The sequence below is a fragment of the Propithecus coquereli genome, unplaced genomic scaffold (genome assembly GCF_000956105.1).
Source record: "Propithecus coquereli isolate 6110/MARCELLA unplaced genomic scaffold, Pcoq_1.0 Scaffold188, whole genome shotgun sequence".
Lineage (NCBI taxonomy): Eukaryota > Metazoa > Chordata > Mammalia > Primates > Indriidae > Propithecus > Propithecus coquereli.
The window spans coordinates 1,302,520-1,325,753 of NW_012143634.1; the positions used below are offsets into that span (position 1 = coordinate 1,302,520).

General features: G+C 34.8%; 1 protein-coding gene across 4 annotated transcripts in view; it reads right to left on the minus strand.

The window, feature by feature from the left end:
- Positions 1-23,234, minus strand: part of KDM6A (lysine (K)-specific demethylase 6A) — a 195,830-nt gene that overhangs the window by 42,456 nt on the left and 130,140 nt on the right. The window contains exons 9-17 of one of the 4 annotated variants that reach the window (XM_012642812.1): positions 14,980-15,073; positions 12,284-12,410; positions 7,224-7,322; positions 6,868-7,087; positions 6,172-6,306; positions 5,568-5,723; positions 4,909-5,004; positions 3,883-3,984; positions 2,821-3,216 (exon numbers count right to left, since the gene is read on the minus strand). In XM_012642812.1, coding sequence (XP_012498266.1) covers positions 2,821-3,216; positions 3,883-3,984; positions 4,909-5,004; positions 5,568-5,723; positions 6,172-6,306; positions 6,868-7,087; positions 7,224-7,322; positions 12,284-12,410; positions 14,980-15,073 — 1,425 coding nt within the window. The remainder of the gene's footprint in view (positions 1-2,820; positions 3,217-3,882; positions 3,985-4,908; positions 5,005-5,567; positions 5,724-6,171; positions 6,307-6,867; positions 7,088-7,223; positions 7,323-12,283; positions 12,411-14,979; positions 15,074-23,234) is intronic. The other 3 variants (XM_012642813.1, XM_012642814.1, XM_012642815.1) reach the window with 3 other exon arrangements.

Consider the following 23,234-nt stretch of genomic DNA (forward strand, 5'->3'; position numbering starts at 1 on the left):
CTTCTCTTTTGTCACAGTATACAGAAATGGCACCCTTGGCATTGTGCAGTGTGTAGCCCATACGACTGTGTGTGTGTGTGTGTGCTGGAATTATCTATACTTGCTCCTTCCAGTATAGCAAGTATACTCCCATTTTATTTTCTCCTCTCATTTTATCTTGAAGCCAACTATAATTAGGCTTTTTTGCCCCCAATAATCCACTAAAATTGCCCTTATCCAAAGGTCAGCATACCTTTTCTGTAAAGTGTCAGATAGCAAATATTTTAGGCTTTGTGGGTCATCCAGTGTCACACATTATTCTTTTTCTACAACCCTTTAAAAATGCAAAAATCATTTTTAGCTCATTGGCTATAAAAAACACAGGTTGTAGGGTGCATTTTGCCTATACCCTGTAGTTTCCTGACTCCAGTAATGTCACCAAATATCGCAGATGGTCAATTGCCAGACCTTACCTAACTTGACCTATGAGCATTATTTGATATATACTTTGACTATGCCCTCTCCTCCTCGAAAGGCTTTGTTCATTTGGCTTCCAGGCGATCACTCACATTCTCCTAGATCTCCTACTATCTCACAGGTCAATCCTCTTCTATTCTTCTTTGCTAGTTCTTCAATTTCCTAGCCTATGACATTGGAATGCTCCAAGGCTCAGTCTTGAGTTCTCTTCTTTTCTCAATCTGTTCTCACCCCATGGTGATCCCATGCAGTCTCATCCATCCTTCTAGTTGGTCAGGCTAGCTGGGACTCCTCTTTCTCACACCCTATTCTATCAGCTAATCTTGTTGGTTCTAACTTCCAAATATACCCAGAAGCTGACCACTATCTACTACTGCCACTCTGGGAGCCATCACCATCTTTTGACCTGGATTACAGCTATAATCTCCAAATTGGTCGCACCATTTCTACTTTTGCCTCTTCTAGTCTATTCACCGAGTACTGGAGAGGACCCTTGTTAAAAATGAAGTCAGACAGTGTCATTCCATTCAAAATCCCAGTATACCTTCCCATTGAACTCAGAATAGACTTCAATATCCTCACAAGGCTGACCATGATTTACTCAACCTGTTTCTAGCTGGACCACATTTCTCTCCCTTCTCACCCCTTGCTTGTCCTACTCAGCCATGCTTGCCACCTTGATTCTCCTCAAATATGCACAGCACACTCCTGCCTTAGGGCTCATTGCTTCTTGCTGCTCCCTGGACCTGGAATACTCATCACAAAATATCGTCAAGGCTCACTCTTGTAACTTTTATAGGTCATTCAACTGTCATGCTTCAGTGAAGCCTTCCCTGACCTTCTGGTTTATAATGCAACTCCCCTACCACCAATCTCCAGTACTCTGTAGCTCCCTTTTCTAATATACTTTTGTCCATAGCACTAATCACACCATCATTTAACATTCTATACATATTGCTTATTTGTTTATTGTCTGTTTCCCCATACCAAGTAAGACATTTCAGTGTGTTTTCTTTGCTGATGTATTCCCAGAGCCTCAAATAGGACACAGACCTGGGAGGTGCTGAACATTTCTTTAAGAATGAATAAAACTACTAATCATTCTATAACAGAGATGATGTCATGAAGGATAGTACCTCAAGAATAAACTTAAGTCTTAGAATTTATTTCAGTTTTACCAATAATATAAGACTAACCAGCAATCAGCCAAATATTTCTTATAGGAGATTAATAAAAACATAAGCAATGTGACAATATGTATTGAGAACATTGTTTTTAAAGCTTACTCTTTGGCCCTAACTTCTATTTTGGAGTACTGATATCATAGAAACAATCCAAAATATGGGAAATACTATGCATATAAACATTCAGAAGTAAAAATTTACTAAGTAATAATAGTACAAAAATGGAGTAAATTATTCAAATTGCAATATTCATGCAATTCATTCCTCAGTTTCAAAAAGGCTGGGCGCAGTGGCTCACATCTGTAATCCTAACACTCTGGGAGGCCGAAGCAGGAGGATTGCTTGAGCTCAGGAGTTCAAGACCAGCCTGAGCAAGAGCAAGACCCCATTTCTACTAAAAATAGAAAAATTAGCCAGGCATAGTGGCGTGTGCCTAAAATCCCAGCTACTTGGGAAGCTGAGGCAGGAGAATCACTTGAGCCCAGGAATTTGGCATTGCTGTGAGCTAGGCTGACACCATGGCACTCTAGCTCAGGTGACGGAGTGAGACTCCGTCTCAAAAAAGAAAAAAAGAAAAACCTTTAGTGGCACCACTTTGCCTCCAAGACTAATTTGGCCTCCTTCAGCCTCATATTTCACCCTTCTTCTTTAATAATCTATCCTCCAGGTACACTTCAGCAGTCCTTTCCCCTCCCATATTCTCTAATTTCTGGAGACTCTAAAATCTTGGTTATGTGCCCTCCTAGGTACTCTGATAGCACTTTCTCACTGAAGTCACACTTCACAGACATTTATGCTAACCGCCTCTTTACTAGTCTTTTTCTCACACTAGAGCGAATACCTAACAACTAGCATAGTACCTGATCTTAAGCAGGCAATATATGCAGAAATCAACTAAGTAACATTACATAAACACGCATATGATGTCACTGTAAATTAACAGTGGTTTTGGGGGCATTATATGATCTATTTTCTTGTTCCTTTGTAAATTTGCCAGATTATCTGTGTCTGCAGAAATTTTACAAAGAAAAAGGAAATATATGTACATACTGAATCACAATGTAGTAATAACACTGTAGTAGTACAAAATTCTTATAAAAACAGTTCCTCAAACTTTTCTTTCTTCTTCTCTCAAAATGTACAAAACCAAATAAAGACAGGCAGATAGTCCTTCTATTACCTGAGTGGAGTTAGATAGTTGGTTTTTCCACGGCTCCTCTGCGCTGCTGGTCAGGTTTGTGCGGTTATGAGGTAGAGTGAGTGCGTTTCGCTGCAGGTAAGGCACGTTTCCATTACTTCCACTTCCTGTTATGTGATTATTGCCTATCAAAATAGTGTCTGTACTTCCCAGCGTTCTTGATGTGCTACAAGGAACATGGCCTGCAGAAAAGGGTCCATTGGCCAAAGGCTGCCCAGGGCAGGCAGGACGGACTCCAGGCTGAGAGACACTAGGCACTCTGGTCAGAGCAAGCTGTGGCTGCTGGCCAGAGACTGAGTTTGTAGGCAGTGATGAGTCAGCTGTTGGCCCGTTAGGAATTCCAGTAGATCGTACCTGTGCAACTCCGGTTTGTCTCATCTATCAAAAGACAAGTGAAAAGTGAATGCCGTTTGTATGGTCCACAGGGGAGAGAATTAGAATGTGAAGATATATAATCAAGGAATCTCTGATTTTACCCTAATATTTAATTTCTCTAGGTTGAAAAATACACACTTAAAAAACAAGAAATTTTGTTTGTCTATTTTTAGATAAACTTCCTGGAAAAGCAGACATCTGTTTTATTTTAAAGAAATATCCTATTAATAATGACAAAAGAAAGCAGCCAAAAATTACGGAAAATGACTTCTGAATCTGTAGGTCCTATTCTCGATCACAAAATAAGGGACATCAAAATTTCATTCCATTGTGTTTATGCCAGATCCTCTAAACTAAATAAGCCCTAAAAAACCTCACCACAGTTTAGGATAGCTTGTTAAGTACTAAAGAATATAAATGAATCCTTAGAATACATGTGAAATATCATGTAAATAAATAATAAAATACAAAGTGTTGTGTTCAAAATTAAATTTATACCTGCTTTTTTCTAAAATCTCTATTACCAGTATTTTAAGAAGCTCATATTACTAAATTCCATCAAATACCAGTAGCAAGTAGAAGTGGGCATACATGTGCTCTAAAATGATGTTGGAGTCAATAAAAATACTCAAAATGTTAACAAATATTAGTTAAAAAAAATATACACACTTGGTGTGGTTGCATTAAGAGAAACTGACTTTCCAGCTGTTCCAGCATCAGTTTCTGTGCTGGATTTAAATTATTTCTATTTGCACGGAGCTGTTCCAAATGCTAGAAGAGGAAAAAAAGAGAATATAGTCAAAGATATAGCTAAGAAACAAGATCACTGTTCTAAACAACCTTCCCCTGAAATGACTAGATAAACTCAGAACCACTATCTGATCAAAGATATTGACTTCTGATCAACAGTCATCAACCCCAATGAAGTCCTTTAATAAGCTTGAGAAATGTAAGAAAGAACTAAGCATTCATCTGAACAAGGTTTACTATGGGTTCTTTGAGATAGACGGGCATAAAATTTTACTCATTCATAAAATATTCTTCAGTACTCACACGGAAAGCTCTTTAAGCTTAAAAATACGTTATGACTAGTAGCTAAATGCAGTACTGTTTGGAATAGGAAAAGTTTGAAGACAACCTGAATTTCCAAAATTAGTGATCTGCTTAAATCAAGGTATGACATCTATATAAAGAAATATGATGTGACCATAAAAGAGCAAGGAAGCTCTTTACATACTGATATGGAAAAGTCTGTAAAATACACTGTTAACAGGATTATAGCATTCTACCATTTGTGTAAATAAGGAGAAAAATAATAATATATGAGATAAAGGGGGATGCATATTTGCTTGTACATGCATGACGTATCTCTGGAAAGACAGATAAGAAACTAGCAATACCAGCTGTCCATTAGGAGGAAAATTGAGTGGGTGGGGCAGGAGTTGAAAGGAGACTTTACCCTGTATAACCTATATTCATACTTTATGCAGTTTGAACCATGTGAATGTATTACCTGTTTAAAAAAAGAAAAACACTAAAAACAAGTGAAAAACAAGAATGAATTATCTCCTTTATCCTGGTATTGAGTTTCCTGCCATTCAACTTTTAAGAATTAATACTTAAAGAACTGAAAGCTTGCTAACTCTACTCCTTTTTAATAGAAAACCCGATCTCTCAAAACCAAATCTTGCATACCTGTAATTTCTGTGGTGTCAAACACCATGAATGAGCTTGCTGTTGTACTGGAGGATGTGACACAGCATGGCCACCACTCCAATTATCAGATGTATTCTGAGGAAAATTGATAAAAAAAAAAAAAAAAATTAAAGAATATTTGGTTAAATCCATACAGTTAACAATAATGACTAGTGGAGGCAAATGACTATGAATTAGAATATTTATATATAAAAAAGATGTTATAACATTAAATTTCCAGAAATAATTTTACATGCACATTAAATTTAGAAATCATAAATTTAAAAAATATTGATTCTTTAATAAGCCACCCAAAAAGGCCCACCCCCAAACTACGGCCCAAACGGCTAGCCTAAATAGTATACTGTCCACTAAATCCAACATTAAATTTATTTCAATGTCAGTAAAAAGTGATGATGAAAAGTGTGCTGAGATCTTAACGGCAGGGAGATGAATAAAATGATTTGATGAATGCAAATTTATCCCTATTTTCTATATTTAATATGACGCTAAGAGTTTGGGATGGAAAAACTCAAACCTTACACTCTTTGATGTCCACAAATTTAAAATAAAGGACGGGAGATGTTCAAACTGCACAATTTCAGGGCAGTTGAAGCTTCTGTTTTGACTGGGATTTTCTATTTCTCTAAAACATATACCTTTGTTGGACTAGATGTTCTTTTCCTCTTGGCAGGACTGGACAGGTCATCTACTTGGCTAGAAGGAATCATGTGTAGTGGCAAGGATTGCTGTGAAATTGGTGTTTGACTGAGGCCTAATACAGGTTCAGTATTTGGATGATGAGGTTTACATGCCTAAGAATCACAGAAGGAAGACAAAAATAGGGTTCTATATATTCTTAATTCATTCCTTCAAATTATAAAACTTCACAAGCTGCATACTTTTCAAAGCTATGTGGACATCGCTGATTGCATTTACTGAAAGTCAAAATCAAATGAATCATCAATGGAAGAATGTGTACCTTCCTTTGAAAAACTAGCTTTAAAAATTAAATAAACACTGCAGCATTATTTTAAGAAATCTCCTTCAAAATCATGAAAATGCACAAAGGTCCTAAGTTGGTACCCCAAAATTTCCTCCCATATGAGGGAGTTTTATTTTGATCTAGATTCCCTTTGCAATTAAATCAAAAGGCTTTTCATTAATAAAAGCCTCCTGTGCTTAGTAAAATAAGCTTGACCACTAGAGATTGAAAAGAACCCTTAAAGCTGGGCACCTGCAGAACATAACCCAACTTCTCACCTGCTGTGCTGTGTTCATGGCACCCTGCCTGGAGGTAAGCTCTGCGGGGATTGGTAGGCTCCACGCCTCCTCAATACTAGGAAGTAATTTAGTTTTACTCTGTAGACTACCTTGTGGAAGGTTACACAACTGAGCCTAGGAAAAATTATGTAAAAAGCAAATTTAACACAAGCCTACTTGAGTAAGATCAAGTCCACTAAATCTTCCTAAATGCTACAGCTAATTGTTTTTAAAAGAAAATAGATTCTAAATTTGGGGCTTTAGAAGACACTAAGTATAAAGAGGGGAACCGGAATATAAACCTTTGTGAGAATCAAAACAAAGCTGAGCTCTGTTTTCAGAGTTCTCATAGCTGTCTTCTCATGAAACTCCAAGCAAGAGTGAAAGACAGTGTTTGTGTTCTCTTCTCTAAAATGCTATGACAACTTAAAAATGTAGACAGTACATAGAAAAAAATTATGTAAATTAATATGCATCAACAGAGTAAATGTGCAAAAGAGCATCTTTTAAAATACTTCATATCTTACTTAAAATGAAAAGTAAAATAATATTACAAGCTATGGTATGTTTACAAAATATGGAAACAGATTATAGACATCAAAACACAACTAGACAAACTTTCCAGCCACCCTCCTACTGCCTGAGTGTCCTGGGGAAATATGTGGCTTTAAAAAAACTGCTATTTAAAAATTTTACCTGTAAATACTTAATTCGTGCTGCAAGTGCAGAGGTATTACTACAATTTTTGCTTCTAGTTGCATTTACGTAGCATTTAATGGCATCCTGAGGCTGGTTGCAGGATTCATAAAGAGTGCCTAGGTCCATCCAGGCTGCAGCATGGCCATGGTCCAATTGTACAGCACATATATAGGCCTGTAAAGCATCCATAGGCTGATTTTGCTGTTGATATAGCACACTGAAAAGAGGAATTAAGAAAAAATAACTAAGAAGAACTGCTTAGTTTTATAACATGACTTAAGCTTCAAAGTACAATATACGTGATACAACTATCTTTGTGCATCAAATTACCATTATTTTTATACAAATCTTACCCTATTGAACACCATGTATCTGCACTTGCTTCTGATTTATCAATAGACTGCCTGTAAGATATAAAGGCATCCTGAACTTTCCCAATACTTGAATAGCACCTGAGAGGGGAAGGGGGAGGAAAAGAAATCAATTTTATTAATACTGAAACAAATTTATTTGCTGAAAAGATGAACTACATATCAAAGCAAATTTTTTAAAAACCCTAATTAACTAATATATTTATGTATATGTGTGCATATATTTAATACTTGATAATTATAATGAACATTACAATTAGCCCTTCAACAAACTATTATAGTCTGTCTTATAGGTGCAAAAAGCATGCTGCATTAATGAACTCTATTAAAATAATTAGAGGTCATATTACTCAATATTATTGAGAGGAGAATACACCCTCTCCCTCCCCCACTCTTCTTATATAGCTTGATCTCTAGTTTCCTGTATAGTCAGAACACAGAGTTAAAAACAAACAAAAACACTTCATCTCTGCAAGATTTGGTGAATCAGATTTCAATTCTCCTTTCCCAAATAGTAACACTGAGGGCAATAATTTTTTAACTCATAAAAAAATGCAAATATAAGACATAGTTAATCTCTAACAAGTATCAAAAATGGTATAAAATAAGATAAAGAACAATATTTCATGACTAATAAAGGTAGCAAGGTAAAATTAAACTTTCAAAGACCTGCCATTTTCTTAATGAAGATGCACCTGAGAGGCACACAGACAGCAGCTGAAATTATAAATATAGAAATTACCTTCTTAGTGCTTGGCACTAAAAGAAAATAAAACAGCAAAATGAAAACCCAGTCCCTGTCTTCATGGAACTTACAATTTAGTTGGGGATTGAAGACATACTATAAAAGTCACAATGCCATACCAAATGACTAGCACAGACAATAACCGGTCTGAGAATTTAGGACAGGAAGAGATCACTATACACTACAGGATTTAGGAAAGGCAAAAAAGGGGAGGACAAGAGTAAAGGATCTGAATATGTATAAATGTATATTATTTAGATCAGTGATTCCCAATTGCCAGACAGTATATGGTAATTTTGCCAGGCAAACAAACTGGAAAGACAACATTTATATGCATAAAGTTTTTCCAATAAAATTAATATTTACACTGTAATTCACTTATTTTGGAAACCAATGGCTGATAGTAAATAGCAAAAAAATTTAAATGTCTTTACTTGTCCAAATACTGTATTTTGTTGCTCATAATTATTCCTTGAAATTTTACTGATTCATGTAATATAAAAGTCTGGGAACCCCTGATTCAGGCAGAGAAGATGAGAGAAGGCATTTCAAATGTTTGAACAGCATGAGCAAAACCTAATGTATATATAAGAAAGCACAGATACAAAACAGTAGAGAATTTTAAATCCAGCCCAAGAATACCTTGAAGTGTGTTTTTCTAACAAGGGGAATGGCATGATGAAAGCACTTCATAGGAATATTAATCTGCTAACAATGTGTAGGATAGACTGAAAGGAAAATACATTATGAACAGTATTAAAAAGAGGATAGCTACACTCACTGGTTTGGAACAGGTCAAAATTGGAGTGAATGTCATGGAAGTTGGCAAGAAAAAAAGATGGGAGAAACAATAAACCAAAAGACTGATCAAGACTGCACAACTGATGGATTAGATGTTCATCGGGGTGGGGGATATAACTTAGTATCTAAGCTTGATTAAACAGAAAAAAAAGGGCAATATTTTTGGCAAAGTAAAAAAGGAGGAGGAGTTGGTCTGGGGAAGAACATGATAAATGTGGTTTGAAATAGGCTGATTTTGACATAAGGTGAGGGCATTAAAATGGGAAATGTTAGGTAAAGAATAGGAGATGTAGTCCTAGAGGTTAAGACATTTTTAACTGTAGAAACTAGATTTGAAACTCATCTATATGAAAGAGAGGCTGTAAGAAGATAGGACAGTTACAAGGGAGATGTAAAAATAAGACTAAGGAATCACTAATCTTGTGGATTGAGAGGTATAAGAAATGTCAGTGACTGAGTCAGAGAAGGCAGTATCAGAGAACATCTGCAAACTGTTTTATGAAGAAAAACTTCACGAGAAAAGGTCAGCAACAATGCCAAACACGGACAGACACGAGAGAGAAAGGGAATGCTCAACAGATAGAAGAAAACACACTCCTTGTGTTGTTAAATCAAAGCCAAATCTCAGATTTATAGACAAATTTGCCTAACTGCTGGGAGAAATAAGCAGTACTTCCCAAAACCAATGTTTTCACATTCCATTCCTACAAAGTCAAAGTAGGAAACCATTGTGCCCAAATACAGATATCCCAATCCAACCACCAACCACTTTTCCTCTAATAAAACTTAACTAGGTTCCTCTGAGACAGCCTTAAATAATTAAAAAAGCCCTGGGTGAATTTAGGATCTAAATCCCTGCTCTGATACTAATTACCTGTGTGACCTTGGATAAAACATTTTATTACTGTGAAACCAAATTTCTACATCTGTAAAATGACAAGGTTTATAGGGGGAACGAGGTGACCTCCCTGGTCCCTCCCAGTTTTAGCACACTGCAGTTCTGTGATAACACAATGACTGGTGCTAGTATAAGAGAATACCACATTACAATTTCCCTTTGATATGCACACGCCAAATTATGAGCACATTTAATCTTCAACACAGACCTGCATGCAGAGGTAAGTAATAAAAAGCCTCAGAAATATTAGGGCCATCAAATCCCAAAGTTTCTTACTGACACTTGAGGTCTTCATTTGGAGCTTTAAAGACTTATAAAATACAATTTATTCATAAAATTTCTCTCACAATAAACAGATTAGAAGCAACAAATTAGATGGCAGTAGAAGAGGATAGTGGAAGTGAAAGTCTAAAAATATACTCAGAATTTTATTATTACAGAAAAATAATAAATGCATAACATGATAATCTTGAACCAAAACCAAGTTAAACTGTGATAAATATTTGTCATTTCAGGAGTCAGGAAACTGTATTGTATATTTGAAAAATTTACCCAAAAAGGCTAAATTAAAAACATTGTATGTTTTAAAATGTAAAATCAGTTAATGGGGGTGGTGGTGGGGGGCGGACTTCTATAAAATACTGCTCACTAAAGCTGAAAATTACAGCATAACTGTTAATAAAACAGTAATTTCAGACATGGTTCATTTTATATATTAATTTTATATAACTAGAATTTAAAATTAAAAAATTATACTAAAAAGACATCCACACTATTATATTGTATTAAACTAGTCATCTTTATCTTAGGTCAGAAGGAAAATACTTTCTAGACTACATTCCTTTTATTTTATGTTAAAAGACATTTTCATATGTAAAACTGAAAACTAGAGATGACTAGGCACCCCGTGCTTCCCAATACCAGATCTCCTTTATAGTCACTGTATGAAGCCTCACATTCTGCAACACTAATAGTAGTAATGGCGCTAGCTCCAAAAGCAAATAAAGTTAGTTCATTTATTCTGTTTATTGAATAGCCACTTTGCCAGGCAAAAAGACACAAAAATAGTAAGATCCAGTTTTTTTCTCCCATAGAAGAGAAAGACAAAGTTTGGACTGTCAAGCTTTATCTACGAGCAACACAAATTAGACTACTTTATAACCCTGGGGAGGGATTAGAAAATTCCTGCCAAAAAATAGGTACTTTCCAGTTAACTCTTATTATACATTATTAATGAGTAACCAAACATTTTTCAAAAAAAGAAACATATTAATATTATTCTCTCATACAAGCATATTTTTCTATATCTAAAGGAAAAATGAAGCCATATAATTTAAAATTTAATATTACATGGCAAATTTACTCAAAATAAAATATTCCTATGTAAAAAAGAATGGAACAAAACTTAAAATGAAAACGAACAGGATTATTTCAAAAGAAATCATAAAATCGAAACCCTTCAGAGTAAGAAGGTACCTAACAGATAATCTAACCCAGGGTTTCTCGATGGCAGCATTATCGACATTTTGAGCCAGGTAATTCTTTTGTTGCAGAGGGCTGTTCTGTTCATTGTAGGATGTTTAGTAGTATCCCTAGTCTCTACCCACTAAGATGACAGTAGCACTCCCCACAGTTGTGATAAGCAACATGTCTTCAGACATGGTGAAATGTCCCCAAGGGGGGACAAAATAGCTTCCCATTGAGGACCAATGATCTAATATTATACAATCCTCTTATTTAATAAGTTAAATAAAAATTGAGGCTTTAAGACGCTTAACTGTAACATCCATGATTCCACAACTAGCTAAGCCAGGTCATGAATCCAAGTCTCTTGGTTCCTAGTACACTGATCTTTCCACCACATCATGAAAACTAAAAGCAATTAGGAGCCAAAATATAATCTGATGATGGTCCAAAACTAAAATCTATCAGATACATATACATAAGGCATATTTCAGATAATCACTAAGCATAATTCAGACATTCAATGTATGAAAAGTATGGAGAAAAGTTGACAGACTTGTACAAAATCATTTTCACTATTTTCATTACATGTCACTTCTTTCCAGCAAATCCAATAATAATATATCTACTATTTCACTGAAAGATTTCAAATAGAACTGTGATTTGCAATTTACTATTAATCAAATATATCCATTCTAAGGTATATGTTATTAATCAAAATTATAAATAAGGTTCCATTGGCCACCAGTAGTCATTAGGCAGATGAGAAATTAATTCTCTGTTCCATTAAATAGACATATAAAGAAAATACTAGAAATCAGAAGGAGAGGCATTTAAATACTTTGTTGAAAAATTACTTAAGACTTTTTGAAAACTAGCAATAATTCAAGTCAAATGAAAATCCAATAACCAAACAAGAAATGTCCTGCTAGACCACATCATACTATGAGAAAAACCACTACATTTGGAAGCTTTCTTTTATTATTTAACTTCTAGGAATCTTTGTTATAATGTATTTATAAAAGAGAAAATACAATGATTGGGTTATATATGTAAACTAACATTTTAGATTGTAATTCAAATCTCTTAGCCAGAATAGACAAAAGCAAAACATAAATGTCTGATAAGTCTCACCTTCCAAGGAAATACCAGGACTGGCCAGAATTAGGATCTGCTTCCAAGGACTTTTGGAGATACTGAATAGCATAACTTTCCTTGGTAGCTTTATCTCCCAGGAGATCTACAGTGTGATGCATCCAACCTATAGTGAATGATTTAAAAATATTTACATAAATGGCTTAATCGGTCTTCTATTTTTAAGAATACTAAGCAGAAAACAAATAAAAGTCAATTTATCAATTTAGTTTAGAGTACACACTCGCAAAATTTAGAACTGCCAATTCTGGCCATAAGAAAGTCTGTTTCTCCCAGTAAGGTACTGTCAAAGCTACGAAGAGCTTTCATTCTAGAGAAAGCAAAATGATTTTAAGCACTGACTTAACACTTAAACCGTAGATCCTCTTTTCTAATTTTCTTATTTGAAAAATTTCTAAGTTATGAGACAAAGAACATAAAGACGTTAAGTCTTATTTACTGTTCCATGTAAAAATAAATTAATGTGCATTTTAAGAATCTCCAAGACACTCTATTAACCCAATGTTTACTTCCAAGGAATAATCACAAAGCTATAGTTCAGAGTCAAAAGCACACACACAACCCTACCTTACTGGCACTAGCTACATATATTCACATTGAATATAAAATCAAATCTATAAAGCATTTGACAATTGTTTTAAAAAACGCAAGGCTATAAGAAAAGTGTATTCAAATGGTACAATTACTAAAAATGTTTTTGTTTGTTTTTATTTTTAAGAGACAGGGTCTTGCTCTGTCACCCAGGCTGGTATGCAGTAGCATGATCGCAGCCTCCAACACCAGGGCTCGAGCAATCCTCCGGCCTCAGCCTCTCCAGTAGCTAGGACTATAGGTGTGCATCACTGTGCCCAACTAATTTTTTAGAAACGTTTTGTAGAGATGGAGTCTTGCTATGTTGCCAAGGCTGGTCTTTAACTCCTAGCCACAAGTGATCCTCCTGCCTCGGCTTCCCAAGTGCTGGGATTATAGGCATAAGCCACAGTGCCCAGCCCACAAACATTTATTTAATAAATAAATTTAGAACTAGATGGCTATGTGATCAATCAAAAGATTAGATCATGGAATAGTATATTCTAAACCTTTTAAGACATATGAGAATAATTTGGTTTCATTTGCCAGTGAATCATATTTCGAGTTGTCTATCAATTCAAGTATATAAAATTAGCTGTTCTTTGTGTATAGTCCATAATATATTTAACAAATAAGGACCCTTATTTTCTGACACTTATTATATTTGCTGTGCTCCAAAAGATATTTTAAGGGGATTCAATTACCATGTTTTATGGAAGTATAAGTCAACCACACATTTATTCATTTGTTCTTCTCTACCTCTCCTCCCACTACAAGGAAGAACAGGACCTAGAATAACAGACTCTAAAAGGAGTTGCTTCAACAGCAGTGACAATCAAGTAGGAAGGATTGATGCAGGCATAAATTAGACTTAATTAGGGGAAGTATTTTCCTATTCAAAAGCATGAAAAGTTTACTTATATACTCTGAAATATGATAAGCCATTGCCAAAGAGGAGAGGTAGTGATTCAGACATAAGTAAAACCAAAATTATTTCAATCTCTTAAATTTTAAAGTTGTATGAATTTTTGCTATTGATACATTCTTCGGTGAAGCTAAAAATGCATAAAAACTTAACAATTACAAGTAGTGTGGATAAAATCCAGCTCATATTCAAATATTAGCTGAATGGGTAAGCTCTTTATTCTAAAGGCATCCCACTCTCTTTTAACTTAAGAATGCCCCTTTTTACTATGCTAATAAACTTGTTTTAATTTAAAGATACAAATTCACATTACTCAAACACAATTATCTGACTCATTAAAAATAAGTATTTTGATACTTCCATAATGCTTCAAAGTATAGACAACTCAAAATTCTAATAGATAACATTAAAAACAAAACTAAAAACAAAGGTTTTATAAGAAAGAAATGTATTTTGTATAATTAATGATATGATATATATCAACATTCTGAAGATAAATGATAAAATCTAAGCCAAAATGATTTTAAAATTAAACAAAAATAGTTCCATTATGAAAACACTCATGTTACTAAATGTTGATTAAAAATTAAGAATAAATAATTAGCCTGGACCAAAACCAAATAAAACTGAAAAAAAACCCCAATACCAAATGTAGACAAAAAACATGGCTCAATTATATTGGGGAGCTCCTTCACTATCTTTTTGGTGATGGCGACATATGACATCCAAATGCCTAAATTCCTTCATGTTCCACATTAGAACAGAATTGCATGCTTACAGAAACTATAGTGTTAGATGTTCTATAATTTTTAGATAAAATGTTTTATAGTTATAAAGCTATGAAAGCAAGCTCACCAACCACTAAATGACTTTAGGTAAATCACAACTTTATTGAGTGATAATGGCACAAAGAAGTATTCAATCCTCCTTGCCCATGGGTTAAATACTAAGTAGTAATTTTGAGAATTCAGAAGAACTAGGAACACTAAAGAATTATACAGAGATAAACTGTAAGATGGACAGTACTTGGCAGAAGGCAGAAATATGTTGTGTTCAGAATAATATTATCAACTCTGAGCAAAGGAAGGCAAAGGAATAGAATACATGAGCCACATATTTGCCATCCTTGGCATGGTGAAGAGAAGCACTTGTAGTACACTAAATGTATACTATTACATACCTAACTGTTGTAAAACAGTTGCTTTTACTTGTGCAGAAAGGTTTTCTGTCTGCAAAAGTTGTTCATAAGCTTCCTTTGCAGAATGATATTTCCTCTAGAGAGCAGAAAAAGAGATTTAGAGAAAAATAAAATTAATCTTTAAAGAACTACCTCATATATTAAGATTACACAATAGTGATACTTTAGAATGTTTTAAAAAACTAAAAGAAAAAAGTGCTGATTCCATTGCTGAATGTTTCCTTAACACCAGACAGCTTTTAGTAACAGGCCTTGTTCCAGAGTACCTAACACCGGTAAAATTAACATTCACTATCATTAAAATATGACCTTTTAAGAATTTTCCAAATCCCAATAGTTAAAAATCATTTCAAATTTAATAACATAAATGATCTCAACTTAATTTAACAACGTTAATGAAGCCAGAGAAGTATTCTACCTTCACGGGCATAATCTGCCCAGAAACACCAAGTTTCCAAGCGACTCAATAAACAATAGAGCACATGCCAAAAACACTATAACAAAATCTAAAGAGGTGCAAAAGTAGTTAAAATCCATGTTCTACAGTTTCTGGTATATAAAACATACTATGAAAATATTTATAATACATATGATTTTAAAGACATCAGAGGTCCCATAGTTATAGTCTAACAATGTTTGTAATATTTAAGGTTCTATAGGCAAATCTCTAAATAAAACCATTTATCCACAATTTTCTTCTCACAAGTACTAATATGACTGAAATCCATTATTGCTACAGTCATAACCCTTAAGACAACTCTAAAACCAAAGGAAAAAGCCAACAAAAGAAAACCTCATAAATATTACTTTTAAAATATACTTGGCAGAACAGTGGATTGAGGTGGCTTTTATTCATATCATTACTAGCACATAACTGCCTGAGCAAACAAATCTAAATGAGTAGGCAGAAATATAAAACTAGCTGTATGAACCTCAGGCAAATCACTTAAAACTATGATTCAACATCAGTAAAACAAATGATGTAAAAGAGGTGATATCCAATCTTTCTATCTACAGGCTTGTCCTAAGAATGGGAACAATTAAGGAGCTAAATATATAAATACGTTATGTCAACATAGGATAGATTTTAGAGAATTTTCCATTGAGATTATCAGTAGTTATTAAATAAACTTTTACTCATCAGCTAAACTAGTTCCCCCCAAATATGAATCTGATATAAAAAAGTTAACTAGACAGTTACTAAAGGATAAGGGCCATGTTATTCAATTCAATTTCTTTAATCAATAAATATTTGTTGAACAACTAATATACAATAAGAACTGCTAGGACTACAGGGAAGTGAAGAATACATACAGAATAACAAATAATATATTGTGCTGTGAACAATAACATGATATTTCCCAGAGGAAGAACAAGAACAAGCACATATTTAAGTTCAGAGTACTAGCAGGATGGGCAGAAAATGCAGAGACAAGCAAGAGACTACTTTACAAAGACTTCCCTAAACTATTTAAAGACTACTGACTGTATCTTAAGACAATGGAGAATCACTGAATGATTTCAAGTAATATGATGAGATTTATGTCTTAGGAAGACCATCTTGTTGAATTATCTCAACAAATGTTACAACATACCTCCAAACACTAATAATAAAAATAATGACATACTTGAAAAAATGGTTGTATCATACTGAGAAATATGAAGTTAGATTTCTACTTCCTACCATATACCAAAAAATGGCAACTGCATTAAAGTCCTTAACATGAAAGGTAAAAATTTTATAAAGCTAAGAGAAAAAAATGTAGGAGAATATTTCTTTGAGAAAGATTTACTGGACATGACCAAAACAGCACAAATCATAAGGAAGAGTAAAGATCTGACTCAAAAAGCATAGGGCAGAAAAACAGCTTATGGACATAAAACCAAATACATAAAAGGTGAAAATAAAAGTGAAGACATGTACATCTCTAGAAATCAGAGCATGCACATTTAAGTGATACCACCTTCTACCCTTGAGACTGGCAAACATAAAGTTGGGTAATTCCAAGTATTGAAGGGAAGTAAGTAAAAAAGAATACTCATGTCCTTCTGGAAGGGAATTTACTCATAAAATTAGGTATACAAATGTGCTGCAATTCAGCAATCTTACTCTTGGGATATACATGCCAAAGAAACCTTTCCACAGGTAATGTTCTAAATGGTACTGTTAGTAGTATCAGGAATTTGAGGGGCAACCTAGATGTATGTCACTAGGCAAGTGGAAACACAAAACATGATGGATGCTTATAGAACACTAAGTAGCAATTGTAAATAACGTATAAAAAAGCAACGAGTTTATCTTTAACAGCGTTGAGTATAAGTTTTGCCTCTGGTAATGGAGTAGCATGCTACAGCTAGCTTTAAAAATTCTGAATAAGGCCGGGCCGCAGAGGCTCATGCCTGTAATCCTAGCACTCTGGGAGGCCAAGGCAGGGGGATCACTTGAGCTCAGGAGCTCGAGACCAGCCTGAGCAAGAGTGAGATCCCATCTCTACTAAAAATAGAAAAAATTAGCCGGGCGTGGTGGCATGCATCTGTAGTCCCAGCTACTCGGGAGGCTGAGGCAAGAGGATCGCTTGAGCCCAGGAGTTTGAGGTTGCTGTGAGCTAGGCTAATGCCACGGCACTCTACCCAGGGCAACAAAGTGAGACTCTGTCTCAATCAATCAATCAATCAAAATAAGTTCTGGATAAAATATAAAAGTCAACTACCAGAAAGCACTGGGGAGAGTCCCAAATCAGGCTAAAACCAGAGGAAAAGTTAACATTTAAAGGAAGGAAATAGCACTGAATGAGTAACCCCCTTTTTCTTGGATTTTCACCTGAAGGCAGGCCCCATTTGGTGCCTGGCTGGCCAGAACTCAAACAGAAATCAGTAATGTTACTAGCCTGAAGAATCACAGGACAGACTTTGAGGCTGCCACAAGAGTAGGAAGTGAGCGGAGAAATCTCAAGGAGTCACTCCGACTCTCTCCTCACTCAGTGAGCAAAAACGCCAAATTCCACATATAAACTCTGCCCAAATCTCTGATTGACTGCTGAACTATGCATGAACAGATGTCAAGCAGCCTAAAAGAACTGAAGAGATATTTCAGCTGCTGCCTACTACAAGGGTAACAAAGTTTAGAGTTTAGAGTGTGAGTTGAGCCAAGTTAATTGGCTAATAAAAGAAAAATATCAATCTTCAGAAAAATATAACAGTCACTCTCTACAATGTATTATTCATGATATGCAGGATAAAATTATGAGACTTAGGAAGATCAGGAAAATTTTATCCATAGTCAAAAGAAAAGGAAAAGGAAATTAATGAAAAACTGTGAAATGACTCAGATGTTGAAATTTGCAGATAACTTTAAAGCAAATATTTTAACAATGTTCAGACAAAGAAAAATACAATGAATAAATGGACAGAAAATCATACTACAGAAAGAAACAAAAGGAAATTCTAGAACTGAAAAGTACTAATCTGAAATTTAGGAAAGAAAATCACTGGATGGATTGAATAGCAGATTGGAGACTTAAAAAAAAAAATCAGTGATTTGAAAACAGGTCAATCCAGATTGAAGCAAAAAAGGAAAAAAAAAAAGGCACTTAAGATGTTTGAGATAACAACAGATAGTCTACCATACATGTCACTGTAGTCCAAAAAGGAGAAGAGAAAAAAATGGAGAAGAAATATTTGACAACACAATGGCTGAGAATTTTCCAGAACTAATGAAAGACATCAAACCTCAGATCCAAAAAACTAAAATAAACAAGTAGTACAATTATAAAGGAAAAACAAAATTTGGGGCACATCATAGTCACATTCTCAAAAACCAATATAATGAGAAAAACCTTGAAAGCAAACAGAGAAAAACAACACAATACAAAGGATACGATAAGAATGACAGTTAACTTTATCGAAACTTATCAATAATCAAATTAAATATAAATGGATTAGACACTCCAAACAAACAAGAAAAAAGACTGCCAGATTTACAAAGACCCCAAAATATAATATTTCTGAGATATACTTTACTATAGAGTAGTTTGAGAATAAAAGGATGGAAAAAGATGCCATGTAAACATTAAGAATTAGAAGGTGGAAGTGAATAGATTAGTATCAGATTAAAGTAAGCTTCAAGACAAAGTATTACTAGAGATAAAGAGGAATATTTCACAATTGTGGACTAATAAATCGGGATGACATAACAATACCAGAGTTTCAAACACATGAAGAGTGATAATTTTTTTTTTTTTTTTTTTGAGACAGAGCCTCACTCTGTCACCCGGGCTAAAGTGCCATGGCGTCAGCCTAGCTCACAGCAACCTCAAACTCCTGGGCTCAAGTGATCCTCCTGCCTCAGACTCCCGAGTAGCTGGGACTACAGGCACACGCCACCATGCCTGGCTAATTTTTTCTATATATTTTTTTAATAGAGACGGGATCTCACTCTTGCTCAGGCTGGTCTTGAACTCCTGAGCTCAAACGATCCTCCCGCCTCAGCCTCCTAGAGTGCTAGGATTATAGGCGTGAAAGAGTGAGAAAATTGACACTGATAAAACACTATTAACTAATCTACAGTATTTATTCTAATTTCAGCAACTGTCCCACTTACGTCCTTTTTCTGGTCCAGGATCCAATCCAAGATCCCACACTATGTTCGGTTAACATATTTCCTTTCTCTCTTCCAATCTGGGACAGAGCTCAGGTCTCTGACTTTTCATTACCTTGACACTTATAAAAAGTACTGGCTATTTATTTTGAAGAATTTCCCTTTGTAATCAGTAATTACCTTTAGGGAAATATCTGTCCCTTTTCCTCCACTTACTCAATTACTAATTATATCAGTACGGACTGATATATTACCTTATGTTCCGTTATTATAATTATTTGTTTCTAAGCTTGTGTCAGAATTGATAATTAGGAACCCCAACCCCTCAAGTTGGCTCCTATGTCCTTTCAACATACTCCCATCATTTTCTGCACATTTCCTTACTTTCTAGTACCACAGATATTCCAGGGCTCACTTTGTAGTTTTGTTGCTTAGGCCCTGGAATTACCCACTTCTCCCTAAGGATCCCTGGTTCCTTTCATTAAGAATTGTATTTAGAAACCAACATCTGACTGCTAGTGTGCTCACTGCTGCTGGGGAGGGTCATGGTTTCCAGGCTCCCCCAACAAAGCTACGAAATATATTTATGAACGTCCGTGCGCGCGCACACACACACACACACACACACACACACACACACACACACTCACTCTCTCTCTCCCTCTCTCTCCTGTAGCCACTTTTAATTTTCACCAAACTGATAGGTGAGAAATTGTATTTCAGTACTGCTTTAATTTGCACTTCTCTAAGTCTGAATACTTTTCCACATGTTTAAGGGCTAATTTTTTATATCTCTTTTCTGAAATGACTGTTCATGTCTTTTTCCCCATCTTTTTGCTGGGGTTTTGTTTGTCCCTCAAATTTTAAGAGTTTGTTACATATTAAGGATATTAGCATTTTGTCAGTGGTATATGTTGCAAACCTTTTCTCCCAGTTTCTTAGGTATCCTTTGAATTTATGGTGGGTTTGCTTTATTTTTGCCATGCAGAAATTACCTTTATGTTGTTCATGCTGGCCATTATTTTTATTGCCTCTGAATTTGGAGCCGTAATTAGAAAAGTCTTTTCCCACCACAGGTTTGAAGAGGATTTCATAATGTTTTCTTCTAGTATTTGTACAGTATCATTTTTACATTTGACCTTAATTCATTTGGAGTTTATTCTTGTGAATCGTTGGAGTTATGGGTCTGATTTTTATCTTTTTCCAAATGGCTACCTAGTGGTCCCACAATCGTTTATTAATAAATCCATCTGAGCCCTAGGAATTTAAGATATCACTTTTATCATATATTCAATTTCTATATGTACCTGGGTCTATTCCTGGGCTTTCTAGGACATTCCACTGATCTATTTGTCTTCACATTCCAGTACACTTTTAATTATACAGGTTTTATTGTATATTTTAATATTTGGCACAGTTAGTAACCCATACACCACCCCCCACCCCAATTTTATCTTGGCTATTCTAGCACGCTTTTCCATATCAACTTAGATAATTCCTAACAAAAGTTTGTTGGTATTTTTCTACTGGTACTTCTGTTGCATTCATAAATTAACTCATGGAAAATCAAGATCTTTACACTATTGGGTCATAGTACATTTTTTAAATGTATTCCTAAATATCTAATCTACTTTGCTGATACCGTAAATGGGATTTTTTTCCTAACGTTACGCTCTATTGTTGTCGAAGGCTATTAATTTCCATATGTTAATTCATGCTTCTAATTGATTTCTCTCTCTTGGATAACTACATTGGCTGATACCTATACTAACAAGCAGTAATGGAGATAATGGGCTGTTTGCCTTGCTCCTGATTCTAGTGAAAATGTCTCTAGTGAAAGGAGCTTTGGCCAATAAAGCACATGTATTTTGTCATGATAATAAAGTAACCCTCAATTCCTATGTTCAAGAGTGTTTTTTATTCAGAATGGTTATTTAATTTGTCAAGGGTCTTTTCAGAATCTATAGTGATAATGATTTGATTTTACCTTTAGCTCTATTATTATGAAGTAGGATATTAATGGATTTCCTAATATTCAATCAACCATGCATTCCTGGAATGAATATCACTTGGTCAGAGAGAGACAGAAAGAGAGAGAGAGAAGGAGAGTGTATTTCAAATGAGATAAGGCATTCTCTTTGTTAATATTTTATTTAGTGTTTTATATCAATATTCATCAATGATATTAGTCTGTATATTGATTTTTATTATACTGTCTTTTGTTAGGTTCAGGTATCAATGTAATAACTGGCTTCAAAAAGAAATGAGGAAAAACAGTATGACTGTTCCTCAAAAAACATATAATTACCATATGATTCAGTAATTCCACTTGTGTGTATATACGAAAAAGAATTGAAGCAAGGAACCGAACAGATATTTTACACATACTCACGATCTAGCAGCACTACTCACAATCACAGAAAAGCAGAAGCAACTCAAGTGTCCACCAACAGATGAGTGGATGAACAAAATGTGGTTTATCCATACGATGGAATATTGTTCAGTCTTAAAAAGAAGCAAAATTCTAACACATGCCACAACATGTATAAACCTTAAAGACATTATGCTAAGTGAATTAAGTCAGATGCAAAAGGATAAATATTCTGTGAGTCTATTTATATGAGATACCCAGAGTAATCAAGCTCACAGAGAACACAAAGTAGGACAGTGGTTGCCAGGAACTGGGTGAAGGGGGTAATGGAGAGTTCTTGCTTAATGGATACACGGTTTGACTTCCGGATGATGCAAAAGTTCTGGTGATGGATGGCAGTGATGGCTACACAACAATGTCAATGTACTTCATGCCTGTGAACTGTACACTTAAAAATGGCAAAAATGGTAAAATTTATGTTATATATTTAAAAAGCAGATATTAAGGCACTATGGCCTGTAAAAATTAGGGATTTTCACTTACATTATATTTTCAAAAACATGCTATAGACATCAATAAGTGCAAAAAGGACCTTTACTATTATCAAACACGTACGTCTCTCAAGGTCTGATTAAAAGCTGTTATAACCCACCCCCTCAAAAGAGGAGGAGAAAACAGGGAAATTTTTCTTCATGTTCAATACTCTGCAATAATTTATAAAACACTGAAATTATCTGGAATTTAAAGGTTTGGTAGAATTCCCCTGTAAAACTATTTGGGTATGGTGCTTTCTGTAAAGTATTACTTAATAAATTTCTCTATTTCTTGTACGGAAATTGCCTTTCTGTAACCTTTTGGATTATAATGAGGTCAACTGTGCTAATCTGCATTTCCCTGGGAGACAGTCCATTTCATTTAGGTTTTCAAGTTCATTTGCATAGAGGTCTGCAAAGTGGTAGCTTATCATCTCAATTTCTTCTGTTTCCATGATTATGTTATTTTGTGTAAATGTGTTTATTCTCCCTATTAGTCCCTTGACCAAGTTAGCTAGTGGTTTATCTTTTTTGTTAATTTTTTCAGAATACCAAGATTCTGACCTATTAAGCCTACTGTTTTTCTCGTTCCTCTTAATATTAGGTAATTAAACATAAAATGTCCAATTTCAAATCAAAAGTTTAGTTTATTACATCTCAAACAATAAGCAGTACAATTAATCAAAGTATGCTCCTGAAGCAAAGAAGCCTGGAGAAGGCCGGGCGCGGTGGCTCA